General features: G+C 40.8%; 1 protein-coding gene across 1 annotated transcript in view; it reads left to right on the top strand.

The window, feature by feature from the left end:
- The first annotated feature begins 14,546 nt into the window (after window positions 1-14,546).
- Window positions 14,547-22,563, top strand: part of LOC104009232 (serine/threonine-protein kinase TNNI3K) — a 107,515-nt gene continuing 99,498 nt past the window's right edge. The window contains exons 1-3 of the mRNA XM_087733111.1: window positions 14,547-14,646; window positions 14,886-15,053; window positions 16,721-16,813. Coding sequence (XP_087589237.1) covers window positions 14,568-14,646; window positions 14,886-15,053; window positions 16,721-16,813 — 340 coding nt within the window. The 5' untranslated portion in view covers window positions 14,547-14,567. The remainder of the gene's footprint in view (window positions 14,647-14,885; window positions 15,054-16,720; window positions 16,814-22,563) is intronic.

Here is a 22,563-nt window from a genome sequence, read left to right as displayed (position 1 = left end):
TCTGTGACAATTTCCTACATGTAGTCTCTGTTTTTTCCCAGAATTCTTAGAATGGTTCTTTCCTCTGTTTGCAGAGTTCATTTTTCTTAGAAAAAAATGTTTTGAATATTGCACTTACTCGTTTCCCAGATGAATGCTTTTCACCCTTAGTGTTCTGTTCTGGTTTAATGATGTGGTACATAAAGTTTTTCCTATCACACACTGAAGGTGTGCTTCAACTGTTAATTCATTTATCTTCATCTCTGGCACACTGTCTCTGCAATGGAAGTTCAAGCAAAGGAATTCTACTGTAAAAACAACCTTTGTGACTATTTCACAGTATATAAAGAAGTAGGTAGTACTCAAAATTGGAATAAAGCAGAGTTAATTCTTTTGTTGCAGTTGAAATCAAGTGAACCACCACACTGAAATGTTTATTTAATGTTAATGAAATATCTAGTCTGAAATTTTAGAAAATTTAAGAAAATCCATATTAAAACTCCTCAAAGCTTATTTAACATATCTCAGCAAGGTGGATGAATAATGAAAGATTCTTTCATATACAATATGCAGTGATATATGCAGAGCCAATACAAACACAAGCACCTTCTCAGATGGTTGGGGCAAGAAGCCTGCCAAGCTGGGGTGGACTGACTGTCTGCCATCAGTAACAAAGAAAACAGGCTATAGAAAAGTCTACTTATATTAGTCAAAGTTAGACCCGTCCAAATTAGGAATTGCACAGCCTTCTCATAAGGTTAACCTACCTACTGAAAAGGGGAATTTGCCTCAGGGTTACTACTTGACTTGTCATATAGTTTACTTTCTTTTTATGGATGTTAACATGAAAAATACAGTATTCTGGTAAGAATGACTGAGCCTCCCCTCTCTTTACCTATTTACAATCAACAATCTTACTTAGGTATAAGAAGTTATATATTTCTTCTCACTTGAACAGCATTAGACATAACCAGTCTCACACAGATACAGCCCAAGAACTGATGGTAGTGATAACAAGAACCAAATCCATGATGTACCATGAACAGGAGTAATTTTTCCCACAGCACTGTAGCACCATCATCAGGCAGTGAGAGGAAATCTTCCTGCTTTCTGGTCCCAAATTTACTCAATCTCACTGTCGAAAAAACCCAGAGCTCTATTTATGCCCCTTCCACCCTTGTCCAGGGTTCACCACATGCACAGAGTGGATTCTCCCACTGAAATCAATTACAGGACCTCACCCCATGTAATCTAGTGCAGAACTGCAGTATTAACTTGGGGTTTCTTTGAAGGATTTTTAAGCCCAAGGGGATGAGATGCTAACAGAAAATATTTTTTCTTGTTTAAAACCAGTGGCTACATAGGAGTGCCAGTGTATGGTAAAAGCTACATGTCTTTTTAAGATGCCAGCAGTAATCCTGTAAATTCAGGACCACCAGTGAGCCCCATTTCAGTGCAAAATAAAATTACTGAAACTAAAACAGAAATAAAAGCTCCCATACATTATGGACAAAGCAGCAAATTTTCTGAGCAGAAAGAAAAAAGGCTCCTTGCTCCCTGCTGGCATTTTAACAGGGCAGCACACTAGCAAACATGGTCAGTGTAACTCAGGGCACACTCTGCAGACCTCTAAGGAGGATTTATTAACCATCTTTAAAAACTATCATTTTGTGAGATGGCAAAAAGTGCATCTCATGAAACTAATGGGGTAATACAGGCTAGAGGATCTTTAGAGGAACCTAACAGAGGTAAGCAAATGAACAAATATCAGCTGCTGAAATTCGGTGTTGATAACTGCAAAGTAATAATTTTGATATGTTCTGACAATATGATCTGTTATTGACAAACTTAACTGATTTCTAAAATACCCATAAAATTGTGAAAAGAAACAGTGCACCATCAGTGAAAAAATGTAACAATAATATGTAATAAATGAGTGCCAAAGAAATTAAATTGGATACAGTAACACTTTTAAGGTCAATTGTGTATTCTCACCAAGTTCTGATTATATCAACTAGAAAAGATGCGATGGGGGAAAAGTTCACTTATGGAAAATGGAAATTATATAAGGCATAGATAAGCATTCAAATGAAGATCACAAATATTGATAAGGAATAAAATAAATACAAATGCACATTGAAACATGTATTCAAATAAATCCTGCAAGGATCAGAAAGGAGACCAGAGATTCTCACTCTGTTTCCCATAGTACAAAACAGGCAAACACAACTCCATTTAAAAATGCCAATCCAAAAGTGGTCAAAAGAACTGTCTTCAGGGAACGTATAATTCTGCCTGTGGAAGGGCAGGACAAGCAGCATGGCATGGTGATGGGGAGAGGAGCACTCAGCCCCAGGGAAAGGAAAGCCCAGCCTCTCCTCCCCCAAGCCCACAACTGCTGGGAACTGAAGAGTGGACGCTCTAGAGTAGCATTCCCCTTATATTACTGGCATACTGCCTAAAGACAGGTTTTTAACATATAAAATGTTAAACATGGATTTCCACATATTTCATGTTCCTATGTTTCCACATGTTTAGCATATGAAAATAAGATAAATTCTAGAATTAATGATTTTCATGAATTTTCTTACTCTTCTTCTCATGTAGCTGGCACCTGAAACTGAAAAAGACATAGTACCAGGTTCATCTTTGGTTTAATTTAAATCTGCATTTGTTACTGGAGGAGCATCAGTGATTCTAAATTAATTTTACACAGATATTCCTTGCTTAAATGTAGAGACTGATTTTAATGCATGAAAAATGAGAAAAATTAGCATGTCTTTTATAAGAAGATATTTTTTGCCCTGCAAGTTTTGACTCTGGTCTGTTACAAAAAGAAGAGTTTAATCAAATGAAACACTGTGTCTGGAAGAGATCTTCAGCTTCCAAAGAAAGCCTTGCTAGTTGCAGTTTATATTCAGCAAGTATAAAGAATAAGTATATAATTTTTAGAATGTAATGTACAGTACTTCAAAAAGATTGACAAAACAATATCTGCAAAGGACTTCATATTAACATAATAATGAAACAGTTTTCAAGCCATTATAGAGACACCAAGGTTTTTATGGTAATATGTAATATGGCAATAAAAACCCGTAAAATGCATAAGCATGAAGAACAAAAATGTTAAAGGTTCCTGCTTTGAACAGGTATTCATTTAAGAGTATAGCTGTGTTTAGGAATTACAGCTACTTGTCTCTGTCTGAAAATGATAGGGCATCGGCACCATTTCCCTTCTCTCCTGGAACGACAACATGAGACTTGGACAGAACAGCCTGTAAGTCCTGTTGCTTTGTAATAAACAGCTCAGCTGCTACACTGGGATAAATAAGACAATGTGCTTTGTGTCCAATTTGCAGAAAATTGTGCAAGCTTTGTCACTGTGGCAATGATCTTGCTTAATCCTAGTATCTGTTTTAAGAACCAAAAATTACCAATGTACTGTAACACTCCTTGTACCTATTTGGAGTATTTGGTATCAGGCACCAGGTACAGCTGGCAAGAATTAAGCCCATGTCCTCCTTGGAATCACGTCAGCACATGCATAATCTCCCAGCAAAACATAAAAGCAAGGTATCATTTTTCTCCTTTCATAACCTCACACCACCTTAAAGGTGTTTGATAAATCACCCTCTCAGTGTGCTTTGCACCTGGCTGACTCGGGGATGGAGCCGCTATTCCACCCTGTCGAGCTGCGTCTCCTGCTGCTGGTTTCATTACTTTTGCTCCTGTGCCCTGCTCCCTGCTTTCTCCCTGCTGCCTCTCCCACAGTACCTCTCCTGCTCTCCATCCTCCCACCGCCCATCATTTTTCTGCTCACTCTTCTGACTCGCTGCCGTGTCCTCCAGGGCTTCCCCAGTGCCTCCCACCCATTCCACCCAGGCTGCCAGCTGGGATGAAGGGATGCTGTGCTGTTGCCAAGGTGCCTGGCTTGCTCTGCCACCTCTGCAGCAAGGTACTCATCCCACAGCCAGCAGCGAGGGGACGCTTGGCTGTGCTGTGGAGGACTATTCCAGGTGAGCTCACCCCAGAACACACTCCAAGGGGAGCAAGCTTGCCCCAAAGCACGTGGCCAAGGGGGGCAAGCTCACCTCGGAGCACACAGCTGAGGGGGCACCCGCCAGCAGCCACCACCTGCCAGACACTCAGATGGCCCAGTGCCATTGGAAGTCACCGCTACCCTTGCACAGAGCTTATCCTCCAGCCATGTGGCGGTGGTGGCTTATCCTCCACGTTACTAATTATGAGTTAATAAAAATCACACACTGTTTTTTTTTTTTCCTGGATGGCTTGGATACAAAGTTACCATAACGCCAGAATTATACAAAATATCAAGCAAAATCAGGCAGCCCACTACAGTGGAAGAGAAAATTCTGGAGATATTATTTCTCCATTTTAAGGCTTTTCCCCCTCAGACACTCAGAAGACATTTTTAAGAGCTGCAGCTGGTTAGCGAACTAGTGAGATGTCCTACCTCTGCTAACAAAGACTACGGCTCTTCAGATACCATGCATCAAACAGCATGAGCAAAACCCCTTCCTATCATTTCAAACGCAGCTTCTGAGGCACCAAAGGAACCTTGCAAGGTTCTCCAGGTACCCACACCAACGTCCTAGTCATAGCACAGTGGTTAATAAGCAGCTCCATCAGCTTTCCCCAAAGGCAGCACACTACTCTGCATACTCACAGCATTAGCATTCCGAGATTGGTTTTAATTATGTAGCTGGAGTGAGAAAATGTCACTCTCCCAGAGGAAAAACTTGATCTTTCAAAATAATACAGACGCTGTCACTCTTCACAAGCTTAGTAGTTCAAGAAAACTATCACTGGGGCACAGACTTTTTTATCTTTTTTTATTTATCCACTAAGTAAAACTAGACTAAAATATCCCTGAAGCAAATTGAAACCAGAAGGATCAATAAGCATAAAAACAATGCCATGATCCTCTGTCTGTCTTGATTAAAATTCTGACAGACATAATACAAATAAAAAATGATCCTCAGGAAAGGAATGTGAGTTGATGAAATAGAAAAAATACCAAATAAGATCCATTTATAGCGCCAATCATGAACAGGGAATTTTTCACAAGATCACCCAAAAGGCAAGTCTTCCTCTGGAAAAAATAACCCCAAGAGCTTTTAACCAGATATAAAGCAAACACATCATTTAAAGACAGAACGACAACCTACGCAGGGTAAAGGGCCTTAGCTGTCACTACAGAAAGGTCAAGGCCAAAACTGACTCTACTATACTTGAAACCACAGTTCTGCAAAAAATTGGTAACCAAAGCTAAGGCTGCACTTAAACCACGACCTGTTTCGGGGAGGGAAGAAGTCTATCTATCCTCAAAACCAATCTTTTATTGTATATGTTGAACAATGTTGATAACAGTGTATTACACCTCCTCCACGGGCATTCTTCTTCATGAGCATTGCTGCCTCACTTGCTCATGAGAACACACTTTCATTCCAAGGAAAAGTGCATAAATATATTACAAGTTACCAAAGCTTGTGAGAATCAAAAGAAGTAAATTCTGCAAATGCACTTAGCCCCCCTCTTCCCCCTTCTGAAGAACAGTAATACTTTGATGTTCCATTAACACAGTCTTATACTAGACAGTAGAGATGGTAAAGAAAAAGCATAAGGTACAACCTTGTTCTAGAAAGCTACAAGAAAATAGCCTACTTCATGAAAATAATAAAACAACAACTATATGTTAAAATGTCAACAAACTGCAGAAAGCCTCCAGGCCCAGGAAAATTACTCCAATCCAAGTATACAAGTAATGGTGGGGAATAGCACAAATTGTTGTACCTGGTAAAAGCACAGCTAAACATACAAGTGTGGCGGGTTGACTCTGGCTGGACGCCAGGTGCCCACCAAAGCCGTTTTATCACTCCCCCTTTTCAGCTGGACAGGGGAGAGAAAAATACAATGAAAAGCTTGTGGGTCAAGATAAGGACAGGGAGAGATCATTCACCAATTACTGTCACAGGCAAAACAGATTCAACTTGGGGAAATTAGTTTAATTTATTACTGATCAAATTGGAGTAGGATAATGAGAAATAAAAACTAAATCTTAAAACACCTTCCCCCCCACCCCTCCCGTCTTCCCAGGCTCAACTTCACTCCCAGTATCTCCACCTCCTCTTCCCTAGTGGCGCAGGGGGACGGGGAATGGGGGTTGCGGTCAGTTCATCACATGTTATCTCTGCCGCTCCTTCCTCTTCAGGGGAGGACCCCTCACACTCTTCCCCTGCTCCAGCGTGGGGTCCCTCCCACAGGAGACAGTCCTTCATGAACTTCTCCATCGTGAGTCCTTCCCACGGGCTGAAGTTCTTCACAAACTGCTCCAATGTGCGTCCCTTCCATGGGGTGCAGTCCTTCAGGAACAGACTGCTCCAGCGTGGGTCCCCCACGGGGTCACAAGTCCTGCCAGCAAACCTGCTCCAGCCTGGGCTCCTCTCTCCACAGGGCCACAGGTCCTGCCAGGAGCCTGCTCCAGTGTGAGCTTCCCATGGGGTCACAGCCTCCTTTGGGCATCTACCTGCTCTGGTGTGGGGTCCTCCACGGGCTGCAGGTGGATATCTGCTCCACCGTGGACCTCCATGGTCTGCAGGGGGACAGCCTGCCTCACCATGGTCTTCCCAAGGGCTGCAGGGGAATCTCTGCTCTGGCACCTAGAGCACCTCCTCCCCCTCCTTCTTCACTGACCTTGGTGTCTGCAGGGCTGTTCCTCTCACATATTCTCACTCCTCTCTCTGGCTGCAATTGCCATGGTGCAGAACTTTTTTCCCTTCTTAAATATGTTATCCCAGAGGTGCTACCACCATCACTGATTGGCTCAGCCTTGGCCAGAGGCAGGTTTGTCTTGTAGCCGGCTGTCATTGGCTCTGTCGGACATAGGGGAAGCTTCTAGCAGCTTCCCACAGAAGCCACCCCTATAGCCCCACCGCTACCAAAACCTTGCCATGCAAACCCAATACAACAAGCTAGAGATAAAAGCACACAAAATAAACCATGTCACCTACAGAGCTGGATGCACTACACCGACTCATCAAAAAAGGCTTGAATGGAGAAATGTTTTGACCAACAGAACTGCATCTATTAACATTTATTAACTTCCCCAAACAGTAAAAATGCATGAAGTCTGGTTAAGTTCTCTAAATAGTTTCAGCATTGGGATCTGACAAAACACTGAAATCCTGATACACAAACTTTTTGATAAAGTCATCCAACTGAATAAATATAGATATCAAATACTTTCTGCTTTTTAATATTATTACAGGAGTGATTGCTCTTGTAGTTATAAAGTATGGGCAGTTTTATATGCAAATGAAGTTATTCTACATCTTCACAATGAAATACAATCAAGTTCTTAACAATGTAAGAGATAAAATGAAAATGCAGTAATGATTTTATCTGCAGTAGAAATGCTATTTACAGTACTTGTTTTCTGCCATTCACCTGCCTTTAACAAATTAAACTAAATATGTTAGTAAACAAATGCTGAGACTCCAAAAGTTCATCCTCAGTGACAAAAGAAATATCTTGTTGAATGCAGCGTGCATATAATTCTAATACATATAGTTCTAATATAACATCCTTGAAAGCGTATGGTATGAAAGATACCAAGTTCAGAGTTGTGCAGATCCAATGTTCTGGCTCACAGCACAGTCATTGTGTATTTTTTATTTTGAGGTAGTATTTCATGTTACCATACGTTGAGAAAAGCAAATAACAGAAATTTTCATGTCTCATAACATTAGTGGATTTACATAGCCTATAAAATCAAATTATGCTAGGTCAATTAAAAGCATGGTCTGTTCTATGTACAGAATTTCTCATACTTTTTTTTTACTTCTGAAAGTATTATTTTTTAAATCACTAGCATATTTAAAACTATAGATTAAATAATGATTGACTATTAACAGGCCCTTGAAATTATTGCCATAAGCGCTAGTTTTCTTACATCAAAAGGGACCTGAGTAAAAATCATTTACAAAAACATGGTCAGAAATTTTAAAAGACAGTTTAAGTGTTTTTGGTGGTGTCTTTGCTATCCTTAGCCACCAAGGCAACGATCAATTTACAAATAGCATATGAAAAAATATTGTCCTATGTGCAAACAGTAATGTGAGAGCCCGTCTGTATTTAAGTCATGGATTTTGATGCACATTTGTAACAGAAACATAGCTTTATCATGAAACGTCTCCAGGTAGCCAGTTTTGACGGAAGATTTATTATATGCCCACTGGCCTAGAAAATGGAAAATATTTTACAATAACTACTAGGCTTAGAGAATGGTTAGAGGCAGGAGAATGAGTTTTTCCCTATCTGCTTTCAGGCAAAGGACTTGGGTTCCCCAAAGACAAAGTAACAGAAATTATAATGAAAACATTTAGAAAGGACTCACACAAAGAATAAATGGGGAAGTTACACAAAGAATAAATGGGGAAGTTTTAAAAAGCCCAATGGAAAGCCTTGAATAAAGAGGAAAATAAATTAGCATGATTTTGTAGTAAACAAAAAATACTTTGTTTAGCTGTAAGTCTAGCCAAGATGAGAAAAGGCATGCTGAAAAGACTTCTAGAGAAAACAGACAAGAAAATGTACAGAAAGATGGGACAATATGGTCCAGAGTCAGAAGGAAACACCAGAAAGGAATAAAACACGGGCTTCCTATCTGTCTATATCTGTGTATTTTTTGTCCTATTAAGTAAGCAGAGATGAAGTATTAAATAAGATTTCTAAAAGACCTCTGCATGTGCCATTTGGCCCCAGAGCCAGAGCAATGTCCCCAGCCTGTTTAATTTACCTGTCCGAAGGCAACGACAAGAGACAGCAGCAGAGCAGCCTACAGGACTGAGCCCTGCTCAGAGCAGAGGTCCCCAGGCTGCTGCCATGGGGGAACCCGTCAGCCCCCAGCTGCTGCCATGGCTGCTGCATGATCTGGCTGCTCTAACCACACACAGCAAGGCAAGGACCATTTCTTTGCATCTAGAAAGAGTACCCCAGTACTGGAACCCAGTGCAAGTTCAGCAAAAAGGGCAAACTGGGAAGCTCGACTGGTTTAACACGTACAAAGAGGTCATATACCATCTCCTATCTGTTCAACCAAAGGATGCGCCAGCAGGTGCTAACAAACATGAAGGACAAAAGAATTAGGAACTTAGTGTGAGCTAAGTGGACGACATATATTCAGTTAAGCGTTGTTCTTAATACATAAATGTTTCGTTCTCAAACAAGATACCATACAGTTCCACTACATCACCTGAAAAACATTATGCAGCTATGTTAAATAAACAATTTCACTAACGGATCCCTAATCCTATTAGATTGAACACAGTTCAATAAAATACTATGTTAATGAAGCTCTAATCAAACAAGAGCTATGCAATTAGAAAAAACATTCTCACAACTGAACCTTTTAGAGAACAGTGTGTTATGAGCTGCCCTACCTCTCTGGCAACCAGAGAGACATCAAGGAGAAGACATGGCAAAAACATTTCTATTTATCAGGAAGTTTCCATCTCCGAACAATTTCCTCATCAGAAATTACACAGCAGTAATTTCCCTATACTTGGAGGGAGAAAATACCGTTAAGAACAATATGCCTACAGGCTATTTTCAGGCTCAGTGGAGTATCAAACAAGGTGAGGCCTATCGGATTAGGACTGAAAGATAATGAATGTACATTAGCCATTTTTCCAATTTCATTATCATGAAGATACAGTAGACTTAATTCCTTCATGCCCTCCCAAAATACTGGACCTGGAAGATGCTGTATCTGAAATAATGATGAAAATTCACCCTTCAGAAAAATGTAATTTATTAATACCTAAGATTGTAGAATACCATATACAGGCCAGCTCAATACTGGAGTAAATAGAAGTAAATTTACTGACTAGACAAGGCCTGAACCAGGCCTTCATGACTGCAGGATGATCACGCTAAATTCAGAGGTCACCGTAGCAGCTATGAAACACCAGGCACTCTTTGAGCCATTCAGTACAGCGCCATCTTTTTACACATCTAAAAAACTGGACTTACTGCAAATCATCCATTAGACTGGTATTTTGGATTAGGTTGTTCTAAGCAGCATTGCAGAATTTTCCTGTTTCTGGCTTGTTCTCTCATTTTATCTCCAGTACGTATAGAGCTCAGAAAACCAAATGTGAAACCGCAGATTAAAGTTCAACTTTTGCTCCATGAACTGAAAGATTAAATAGTAGATTAACAGTAGATTAAAAACGAGAACTGGAGAACGTATACCAAACATCTACAGAAAAACTTTCTGAGTAAGTTTGGGGATAGGGGAAGCAGCAGATGCCTTCCAGGTTTAATCATTTACAGAGAGACAGATGAAGCAGTTCAACGCACAGTAGGAACCATAAATCATTACTGGCTTATGATATGTAAAGTGTCATATAGACTTTTCCTATTGTTTATTTATGTCATTTAAAACATGTACAAAATATTCACAAGAAGCTGTTTTATCATTTTCACTGTACAGCAGATTTTTTTTTCAAACTACAGCCCTTAAGCCAAATCCATTTCAATACTGAAAAATCTTGAATTCACATGTAACCAACCGCATTATCGTCATCCTTTCCTCTCCTTTGTAAGGGAAGGGAGACCTCAAACACTGAAATTCCTGGTATCAGGCCTTCTCACCAAACAGCAGGGTAGGCATGGGAAAAACACTTGCCTTTTTTTCACAAATGGCAAATATTCCATGAGCCCAAGATGCAACCACCTGTTCCTAGTAAAAAAAAAAAAAAAAAAGAATATACTCAGTCAGAAGAGCTTCCTCTGTGAAGAAATCATACTTTATTCCAAACATATATTGCTCCTAAAGAATACAATTACATAAGTCTAAAGACAAATCAACTCCATTTTTGCATCTTCACAAAGTATTATTATTTACCTGACGTGCATGGAGCTCCAGCACAACACCCAGTGAATCAATATTGATAACATAATTATTTGAGAGGATGCATATTTTAAGGGAAAAAACCAATACTGCAAATGCCCCACATTCTTTAGATACAGCCCATTTAACTGAACTATGACCAAGCCTTCTAACTTTCTTATAACAGACTCTGATCAGTAGTTTGTCAGCATTAAAGTATCAGATTTTTTGAAGTAGAAACAAGATATTCAGTATTCAGTTAACTTCTTCATGATAAGCTCTCTTCTTTGATTCATCCCTCAGAGATACAGAAAAACAAGAATACAAAGACTACATAAAAGGCTATGTGTTCAGCTTTAAAAGGAGAATTTCAGATAACCAAAGAAAATATCCAGGTATTTGTTATACTACCACTTATGAAATACCATACACCCACAGGGTAGAAAAAACTCCAGTGGCACTAATTGTTTAAGTAAGTAATATTGTTGTGCTAAAAACGTATTGTATACGACATATTGCATTCCAAAGGGTCACAGAAAGTACTTTGCTAACTACTGGCATGATTCCACAACATTCACATTTTATTTACTTAACCAAATGTTTATACACAAATACAATGACTTGCATATTAATCCATCTTCTCTGCTTGACACAAGGATTGCAGACCTGGGCTGTACCTAAGCCTGCTTACACCAAACACTGAAGGATAAGGGAGACCAGCATGATCAGATGGGAGGTGAGGTAGCTTTCAGCAACACACAACAACATATGTGTTTTCTGCTATTTTGTAACCATAATTTCCATAGAAAAAAGCAATTTGGGGATTTACACTTCAGTTAAATACCAGTGTAAATAGTTTTGCTCTTACAAACGCTCTCCTGGGACTCTTTACTAAGCACAAACGGTGAACACTTCCACTTTCATCACTCAGACAAAATATATTTCCTGGAGCAGTTTACTGGCTCTGCCACTGAATCTAATGAATCATCTACATTACTTTATGTATTATTTGAAATTTTGGGGAACAGAGCAATACAATATTGATGAAAATCTATTATTTCCTGGAATCAACTATCGGGTTAAGCGATTATAAAATATTACTATTAAAAGTATTAATAACCATCCAACTGAAATAATTTTAAAATAAATTATTACCATGAATAGTTGGATTCAATAATTATTCTAGACTTGGATTATCTTAGACAGTGCAAACAGAACGGTATGCATTAGGAAGTCTGACTAATGACGAAAAGTTCAAAACAAAAATTCTGTTGAACTGCAGCAATATTTCCTTGCAAGCATTAGGGTCCCAATTATAGCTTCAAAGCCTTGCTGCAGTTAAAAAGAAATTCGTATTATCGTCAGTAAGCCACTAATTATTTTGTATCTCTAGTAGTTTCCTAAATGACTTGTAAATTAACATGTATTTTTAATTGCACTGCGAAAACTGGATCACTATTGAGCAAAATATATATGAGCTATAAAAGACACCTCTCCCAAACTGTATTTATTATATACCATGTCTTAAGACCCATGAGTCAGGGATAGATTAAGAAGAGCACAATTAATAAAGGGGAATCTACCATAACACAATAAAAAGATTTCCCAACTTCAATTCCTTTTTTCCAATTCAGAAAGCTAGGAATCCTCCCTTGACAAATAAATTACTCATAAGGAATGGGACACAGGAAAACTTGCTGGTTAATATGTGAGGGTTCTCAGCTTTGTTAAGAATCACTCATTCTTCTGACGTAAAAATAGAAAATGTTTGGTTAATGTCTAGAGCACTTTTTAATGTAATCGGGGTGATGCAGTTTTAATTGGGTTCATGAAACACAGTCAATTGATAGGATTCATCACTAACGCTACATTAGCCAGAAGGTGAAAAAGGGGAAAACAGTATTTAAAAAGACTATAAAAAGCAGTGAATCTTCACCTGTTGTAACTAAACCTTAAATCTTTAAAGCTGGACTTAGGATCCAGGAAATTTTTCTCATTGACATCAATAGAGTTGTTGTCAACAACGAAAACTCAATGCAGAAGAGGAAAAGTATAGTTTCAACAAAATAAACCGTGTTCCTTACTAGAGTACATTGAGAACTAAGGAAGGATCAAACAGATCTTTGTGGTATACATCAGTCTGACTAAGGCTGTTATCACATGCATCACAAAAAAGTGATAAAGCAGCAGTGAAGTATTCATCTTTTTTTCTTTAATCTTCTCTGTTAGCAGTTTATAATCATGAGAAAGTATGGATTTTTTGTAACTTTTTTTAACTTCCTAAATTCTTTTTTTCAGTAGGTCCTATAGTGCTTTTACAGCTACTTTTTATTGTAAGATTTATGCATAATGGGATTTTATCAAGGCAAACCCTCCTTTCGTTTTCATCTATTTGTATTTGGTATCTGTAGTCTCAGCAGACTCTAAATTCAGGAAGACAGATGAAGTTCACAGATCAAAAATCAGAATATCCAGAGCAAAGAATGGCAGCAGGAAAAACTTTCAGCTGTGTGAATACTGCCAGTAGATATCAGACAATTACACACAATACAAGAGCCTGCAGTAAGTCCTTGTAGAATCCATTCATCAAATCCAAGCCCTGCTCAGCTCAGTGCTCAGCAAGCGTACTGTAGGTACGGCTGGGGAGTGCCACAGGATATGCAAACGGGTCAGGTATGGGCTAGGAAGACTTAAGTGGACAAGTCCATGTGCAATTAGGATTCCGTTCCTAATTAGATTACCAAACCAGCAATCTAACTCATCCTACTCGCTCCTGTGACTGCCATGGAGATGTAACCTAAACCTCAATACGATGATCTCTTTCTGCAAACACACAGCCTAAAGGCATCAGCCCCTGGGAAACCCAACCCTTCAGATTCTGAGCTCAGCATGGGACCTGCATTTTGAGGCAGCAAAGTATTTCCAAACTTGAGCCCATATGTATGAATGTATTTTCTACAAATTGTGTAACTAAAAAGAATGGGAAAGACATTTCTTTCCTTAAAAAACCTCGTTTGCATTAAATAACCCAAGGCCCACGGCAGACAAAGCGCATGTGAAGGTACACCGTTTAGCAGGCACGCGCAGAGCTCCAGCAAGGTAGGCTGGCAGAAGCAGTGCATTTTCCTTCTGAACAAAATGCCACTTGCAACATCTTTAGACCCAAGAAGTTAGTGAACAGGTACTATAAAAAAAAAAAAAAAAGGACGGAGCGCAGGCAAGTGCGGTGGCAGCGCTGAAAAGGCCTTCATCCAGCCCGGCCCGCCATGGTCCTTTGCCCACCAGACCCGACAGAGGCCCGGGTAAGGCATCCCTTCACGGGGCGGCCGAAGCCAGGGAGAGGTAAGGTGCGGGCAGGCCCAGCCCCGAGAGGCGCCGGCGCCCGGCCGCTGCCGCCCGCTTGGGCTCGCTGCCTGGGCTCGCACTCGGCTCCCCCCGCCGCCCGAGGCGAGTCTCCCGTCCGCTCCGGACCGGGGCCAGCGGCAAGCCCTCCTGCCTCCAGCCCTGCCCCGGGCGCGACGCGGCACCGGCAACCCCGCGCCGCCTGAGGCGGGCCCCGCCCCGGGTCCCAGCCCGGCTCTTCCGGGTCGGGCGCTGCGGGCCCGCCTCACGCCGCGGCTACGGCGGCGGCGGCGGCAGCGCTGTGGCGCGGCCCCCGAACGGCGGCGCGGCCATGCCGGCGGCGGGCGAGCGGAGCGCGGCGCGGCGGGAGGCCACGGGGCGGCGGCTGGCGCGGTTCGCGGCGCTCAGAGGTGGGGCGGCCCCAGGCGGGACGGGGCGGGCGTGGAGGCGGCGGGGGCCCGGCCCAGCCGAGCGGCGTTCGGCGCGGGGCTGCGGAGCGCTCGCCCTGCGGCCGGCCCGCGGCGGCCCTGCGGGTCGGGTGTGCCCTGCCAGAGCGCGGGACGCCTCGGGCCTTGGCGCGGCGCTGCGGCGGGGTCGGTTGTTCCTGCCGCCCGCGGTGCGCCTGACGCGGATGCCGCTCTGCCGACAGGGAAGGCCGCCCGCCCCGGCGAGTTCTGGGACGTCGTGGTGGTGACGGCCGCCGACGCGGAGCAGGAGCTCGCTTACCGACAGCAGCTGGCTGAGAAGCTGAGCAGAAAGGAGCTTCCCCTGGGGGTTCGGTACCACGTTTTTGTGGATCCACCTGGACCGAAAATCGGTGGGCACCCGGTTGTCAGCTTTCGCCTTGCTCTCGCAGGGAACAGCGGTTCGTCAGGACAAGCCCATGTCAGCTCTTGCAGGCAGCTGGTTTTGGCTTCGGAGGGACAGAAGGGGCTCCGTGATGCTGACCAAGGCCTCTCCGGTCCCGCCGACCGAGGGCTGCCCCAACCTCAGTTTCTGCTCGAGGTCAAGCAGGGTTTAGTATAGATCTAAAAAGAAGGAAGAGTCGTGGCATGTGGTGAGGGTCCGGCACCTCACGGGCACCTGTGCTGGACATGGGCGTGGAGCGGGTCGCAGCGTGCGCAGCCGCGTCCAGCCTGCACGGCAAGTGCTGGCGTAGCTGCAGCGGCGGTACTGGCACGCTGCACGGGGAGCAGGCGCAGCACTTTGCGGTGTTGTACGAGTTATGCTCACTTGATGTAGTATATATTCATTTAATACATTTATATTCATAATACACCTATATAATGATACTCATTTTCAGTCAGGTGGAAGCAGGCTTTGTGATAATGTGCTGACAGCTGTCTCCTGCAATGAAAGGGCTCCAAAATTCTGCTAAAGTCTGAAGTATTAATTAAACCACAAATGTACGTTCTAATGCCATTAAATAGTGTGTAGTTCTGATTCAATTGTGCAACTCCCAGCATCATGGGTTGGCTGCAGTTTTGGACTTAATGTAAGCTAATTTTGGCCATTACACTTCCCGTTGTACTATCTGGGACTCCATCAAGGTGGTTTTGAATGAGTGCCTGTTGATGATGCTATATAGCTCTTCTGAGCATATCATACGGAATATAGAATAACATTAACTCAGCATTTTTATAAATTCATACTCCTTAGCTTAACCTGATTGTTTAAATTTAAACAATTTGAATATGTTTTAATATATTACCCAGTGTGTAGCAAAAACCTAGAAGAAAGTGGTCTCACTGTCCATGATGTCATCCTATAATTCATAATACCTGTTCACTTTGATGTAGAAAGTAACTAATCTCAGTAGTCTCTCTGCAGTGTAGAATAATAGGCAGAGATTAATTTTCAGAAATCTAGCAATTATAAGTTTTAGGAGCACATAAAAATATCCCAAACCATTTCCTTATATCCCAAATATTTCTCCTCATTTCCATATTGTAAATGTCAAAAGTACTTTTGAACACTTGCTTCAAGTCAGTAGTGTACTTTTGTGTGCCTTGTTTCCTACTGGAGCTAGTTTTTATGGTTATGTTCTGGCCTGTTGAAATGATGAAATGCTTCAAATGCTGGGGCCGTTCAGAGAATGACTGGGAGGGGAAAACAGTATTTTCCTAAGAGCTGTCTACTCAAAATGCCTTCCCCTCTGAGTGCACAAGGCTTCCTCAGTAACTGTCCATCATCATCTTTGCATGATTTTATCAACTATGATACAGTAGAAAGACTGGTCAGAACTGGTTTAGGAAATTTCAGATAGATACCTGTGCATCCATTGACACTCGGTTTGTTTAAAAGATTGTCTCTGTCATAAGGACTTTTTTAAAAATAAATTACACATTTTCTACAGCAGAAGACAGCATTTAAAACATGCTTCCTGATCACCCTGCCACAGCACCAGATCTCAGTATGCTTCACGTGTCAGTGCAGATATTATTGGTGCTCTTTTCAGCAGGTACTAAAGTGTTTTTTCTTTAGGAAATGGTGGATCAACACTTCATGTTCTTCGATGCTTGGAAGATCTGTATGGTGATAAATGGACTTCTTTTATTGTGCTGCTAATTCATTCTGGTAAATTCTGTTTTACATTTCACACTCTAAAGTTGTACCCTCTTTTTTTTTTTTTTTTCCCAAAATAATATGATGGCAGAGTTCTGAAATACAGTTCCCTCAGAAAAGTAATTCCAAAGGTATCTGATCTGATCATTTGAATTTAGATTGATACTTAGGAGATATTACTGTCACTTAAGCATTTCTTGTCAGCACTTAAGTTGTTCAGTCAAACAGTGGAGAAAGAAGTGTAATTCAGAGTATCTGAATTAAGCTCCTGCCTTGAACTACTCATTTAAGGAGCATGGCCCTCTCTGTAGGGGACCTTGGGGTCCTCATAACTATAGGCAGACGGAATACTTGCCTTCTTATCCAGTTAGTCAGAACACTTCCAAAAGGTGCATCAGTTTTGCAGAGGAGAAAGAAACGAGGTAATAACAAGTCACCTGACCAAACCACTGCTTATTTGTCTTATCTTTGACTTAAAATTCCCAGCGGGGGTGCGGGGGTCCTCCTTTTTTCAAGCAAAAAGCAGGCGTCATTTGCTTTCTTGACTTTAGTTACAGACAAGTGGTCCGTATTCCAGCTCTGACGCAATCTAAAGATAATGAAATCAACCACAATTGTAATATAAGCTGTTTAAGGCATGCTAAACTTTGGACATAAGGCCAGATCTGCTTTGAGGAATGTTTGATGATTTTTTTACATCTGTCATTTTTTTTGAGGAATACTTAGTATATGATCAAGCTGGGGGGGTTGGTTATGCCTTTGTGTATATGTAAAATAGCTGTACAAGTCTGGTTTTTGCTTACTTATATACAGTGTCTCTGTGTAATTAAAAATGTCTTTTGCTTCAAGGTGGTTACAGTCAGCGTTTACCAAGTGCAAGCGCACTGGGGAAGATTTTCACAGCTCTGCCTTTTGGCGATCCCGTTTACCAGATGCTGGAACTGAAGCTCGCCATGTACATTGATTTCCCCAGTCACATGAAACCAGGAATTCTCGTTACGTGTTCAGATGACATAGAACTTTACAGCACTGGAGTTACAGAAACCATCACGTTTGATAAACCTGGATTTACTGCATTAGCTCACCCTTCAGATTTGACAGTTGGGACCACTCACGGAGTGTTTGTTTTAGATCCATCCAGTTTTTCAGGAAAAGGAGGACTTGAATACACGTCTTGCCATCATTTCCTGCACAAGCCTGATATTGAGACGATGCGCCAGTGTGGTGCCATATGCATAAGAGGGAATCGTTCTCAGCTAAGTTCCTCTGGAGAGCACAGTGACTCAGAAAATGACTTGGAGTGTGTGTATACAGACAGTGTATTTTACATGGATCATAGCATTGCGAAACAATTACTGACATTTTATAAGCAGATGGGCAGTCTTTGCTGTGAAATAGATGCATATGGTGACTTCCTCCAGGCCCTGGGACCTGGAGCCACTCAAGATTACACAAAAAATACCAGTAATGTCACAAAAGGGGAATCACGGTTAGTAGAAGTACGGCAGAAGCTATACTCTCTCCTGAAAGGAACTACGCTGAATGTTATAGTCTTAAACAATTCTAAATTCTATCACATTGGAACTACTCAAGAGTATTTGTTTCATTTTACATCTGATAGCAAACTCAAATTTGAGCTCAACTTGCTCTCTGTGGCTTTTAGCATCTTTTCTGACAAAGCTGAGACCTTGGATCAATCAGCGAGTATCATTCAAAGCATACTTGAGCCTGGGTGTTTTATAGGACCTGGATCCGTTATTGAATATTCTAGAATTGGACCTGAAGTCTCAGTAGGGAAGAACAGCATTATTAGTGGATCGTACATAAATTTGAAAGTAGACATACCTTCAAACTGTTTTCTGACTTCATTAAGTATAAAAATTAATGATCAAGTAAAGTATGTAAGTATGGTGTTTAGTGTAGAAGACAACTTGAAAAAGAGTGTGAAATTGTTGTCAGATATACATTTGCTCCAGTTTTTTGGAGTCAGCTTACTAGAATGCTTTGACCTCTGGGGCGTAAAGGTTTCGGACCAACTCTTCTCTGGTGAGAACACACATTTGGGGTTGTGGACTGCTAGGATTTTTCCTGTTTGTTCTACTTTAAGTGAATCAGTTAGCATGTCGTTAAAAATGTTAAATTCTGTGCAGCACGTGTCAGCTTTTAAATTGAATGGTTTTAAGCTCTTGTCTGTTGAAGAAATGCTCACCTACAAAGATGTAGAAGACATGTTGAAGTTTAGGAAGCAAATTTATGATGAAATCTGTCTACAAAGATGAAAAGAAAAGTCTGAATTGTAGAAGGAGTGGTACTTGAACAAATTTCCTGTTTTCATTTGTGGATGATTGATTACTTCCCACCTTGTAAAAATCATAAGAAAAAAGTACACAGATCTTTTCTCTGATTTCCTTGAAGCAGAAATAATGAAATTGCATTAACAATGTTGTTGTAGCATAACATTAATAATGCAGCAAATGCACATAAAGTATTCTTTTGATGAAAGACATAATGAAATATTTCACATCTCTGAAAACACTAATTGGTGACTTGTCTTGGGGTGCACATTATTATGTTTTGTAGTCTTTGTCAGTAAGAATATGATACAGAACAAATTAATTAGAAATTTGACTGAAAACTGCATTAAAAGTTTTTCAAAGTAGAACATTAGCTCTAGCAACATGGAATGATACAGCAATAACTTACGTTTCTCTCTTTTCATGCTGTCTTTTTAGAGTAGTGTTTCAAATAAGTAGAGATAAATTTATTAAAAGTACTTTTTAAATCAAGACGTCTTGTCTTAAGCATGAATCATTTTCTTTCTCTATTTTTTTTCATTTTGTAATTTTTTTGTACTTTCTTCGTTTTCATCGTAGGAAAAAGATTTGTGAGAGATCATTCTTTCCCTTGTGACCAATAATATTGGGGTCAAAACCTGGCAGGAAGACATACTGATTATTTTGTTTTTACTGTTAGTTGTTTGGAAGCTGGTAGTTTGATTGGGCAGCTACCAACTTTCTATTATCCACAGATTTACTGGTATGTGCCACATGAAAACCTGCATTTCATATTTCTCTAAACTGAACTGTTGGAGTTCTTGGAGTGATGCTTAATCCTCATGCAGACCAGTGGAGTAAACAACAACAGAGAGGTTAACTGTTGTGAGTGCTTTTCATACTTTCTGTTCTGGCCTGATCAAAAAGGAAAGTGCCTTTTTCATGTGTACAACTTTAAATGTACTTTTCTCTGTTCCCTCTTCCCCACCCACCTTTTTTAAAAATATAGGAAGTGTCATGCTAGGCCATGCCAGTGCTCTGTCCAGCCTGGTATTATGTCTTAGGCTGTGGTACCACAAAGATGCTGTGCAGGGAGAGCATGCAAGCCTATCCAATTCTGTGATCCTCTTTGTTTTCAACAGCTCATTACATAAACAGTCTTTAGTACTACAAGGTGGAAAAAAGTTTGTTCACACCAAGTTTATATTCAGATACCTCAAATCATTTATTTTTAATTTTGCTTCTAGAATGACTGCATTTTTAATTTTTCCATTTAATGCTATTTTTAAGAATGTGCTGTGTATTATATCAATGTCATTTGACTGCAAACACAATACATCTTTTTCTCTTGCATTTACCTATGAGTTTTCATGTTTTATTTAATGTTTCATTATAGCAGTGTTTATCTCCCTACCAACTGAATTGCCTAATGGCATCTTTCTTATGCCAGCTACAAGATAGTAGTGTAATTTCTCATGAATATTACCCAAGCTGGTTTAACCTTCACCAAGTTTCATCTTCTTTGATAAAGAAACCTTTCAAGACACATAGTATTTTTCCTGAGGATCTCTTCTGTGCAAGAAGAAATACAAAGGAGCTAGACATGGAGGCTGGAAATTGCTGAGGTTGACTTCAAAGGAATAAGGAGAATTTCTGAGCAAATAGAGGTTTTAAAAGTCATTATAAAATATTAGTTTAACAATAGAAACTGCAGTAGATTTGAGAACATTAAGGCACAAGACAAATGTGTAAAGTCACAAAGTAAAAATAGTTGTAGAACATGGAGCATGAAATTGTGGTTTGTATATCATCGTATTTGCATAATCTATTCATCTTTTGTTAGAGTATACAAAATGTTTTGGCAAAAACCAAATGTTTGACATAGACTTTGCATCTTCAATTGGAGATCAAACTTTGTTCTGAAAAGACTTCCCTGATGATTGCTTTACTGCTAGACAAGCTTTCTGGATGTTTAGTAACAGTAAAATGAAGTTGCATTCTTTTAACATGATTATTCACTTTAACTGTTACAATTGCATTTATTCTAAATTCCCTAAGTACCACATGTTGATTTCATTACCGAAAGCAATCTGGATATAAAAAGAAAATGGATTTGCTTCTGACACATAAGTAATGGGACAAAAAAATGAGAGAAAGCATACTGACTAAACGGCTTTTGGAAAGTGTTGGGGTAGACGTGATCAAATAGCAGCTGCTATGGTCTTGGAAGCAGTATTCTTCCAAGAAAAACAAACAAACAAACGAGTGGAATCCTGGTCGTAGTCTTAGACTACCATACCTGACGCCTGAGTCAACCGGCTGCCTCAGGCTCTGTCAGTCCACCAAGTGCACAAGGAGAGGTAAGAGGTACTTCTTAAGAGTATTTCTCTCTCAGATTTTCTTTCCTGGCAGGCTGCTGTCCTGCCTGTCCTGCCCGGGACTGCTCAGGTGTGCTGGCCCAGCTGCAACCAGGGTGGGTCAGAAGTAACTACTCACACCCCTGCAGAAAGTATTATCCTCTGGGATGTGCTCTCCACTACTGTCATTCCTTAACCTAGCCTGTGTGTCAGAATGATCCAAGTTACTATGAAACGGTAAGTGTTACACAAAAATTTTGTCATTCTGACATAGTGTGTTGGAGAGTGACTGCATCAGTTTGACAGGGCAGTAATCTCCATTGGTAATCCCTTAACCTCGACAGCCTGCAGGTCTGACTGTAAACCCAGACTCACACTCTTCTGGCAAGTGTGAGCCTGGTGGGTGCTCGTTAGGGTCCACAAAGAAGCCTGGTGCTTGCAAACAGTGAATGCTCATAAAAAACCCAGATGACACAATTCACAGATAACTGCTGGAAAGCTCAGTTGTGTCTCCCCAAGGGCAATAACGCTTTCACTGTGCTTAGTCCTGCTGTCAGGGATCTAAATGAGGAAAACTTCTGTGAAGATTTGCTGAAAGTATTCTTTGGCCAAGGCCCCAGAGAGCATGGCTGTACTATAGGCAGTGCACAAAAGAGCTGGATGTCAGCATACTGCAAAACATAAGATTTTTCCTGTTCATGATCTTGTCTTCCGCTGTGCAGTTTGTAAAGTGCAGCCCTGTGAAGCTATTGCTTAAACAAATGGTGTCTGCGTTTAAACACACCGAATGTATGGTCAGACGCTGCTTCATTTATAGCTCTTAAAATATGTGACTGAGTTGAATAGCTTGTGGCTAAACACTTCAGTGAGGAGCTAGAAATATTTTCTTAACATTTGAATAAGGGCCTAAGATACCTTTTTTTGCAAACTTCTGAAGCAGGTAATGTCCAGTCTCATTGAACAGTTCTTAGCAGTATGTCAGTGAATTGCCCTGTTAGGAAATAAAACATTTAGATCTTGAGTAAAAGAACTTAATAAAAAAAAAAAATCTGTTGTAGTGGAATAAGCATGGATTTTATTCACTAGGTAAGAAACATTAGACTTCTTTAAGTCTTTATGCCACTCCATGCTT

The sequence above is a fragment of the Nipponia nippon genome, unplaced genomic scaffold (genome assembly GCF_047370975.1).
Source record: "Nipponia nippon isolate SJK-2023a ecotype South Korea unplaced genomic scaffold, ASM4737097v1 scaffold_5, whole genome shotgun sequence".
NCBI classification, from domain to species: Eukaryota; Metazoa; Chordata; class Aves; order Pelecaniformes; family Threskiornithidae; genus Nipponia; species Nipponia nippon.
This window is presented reverse-complemented; position numbering and strand designations above follow the sequence as displayed.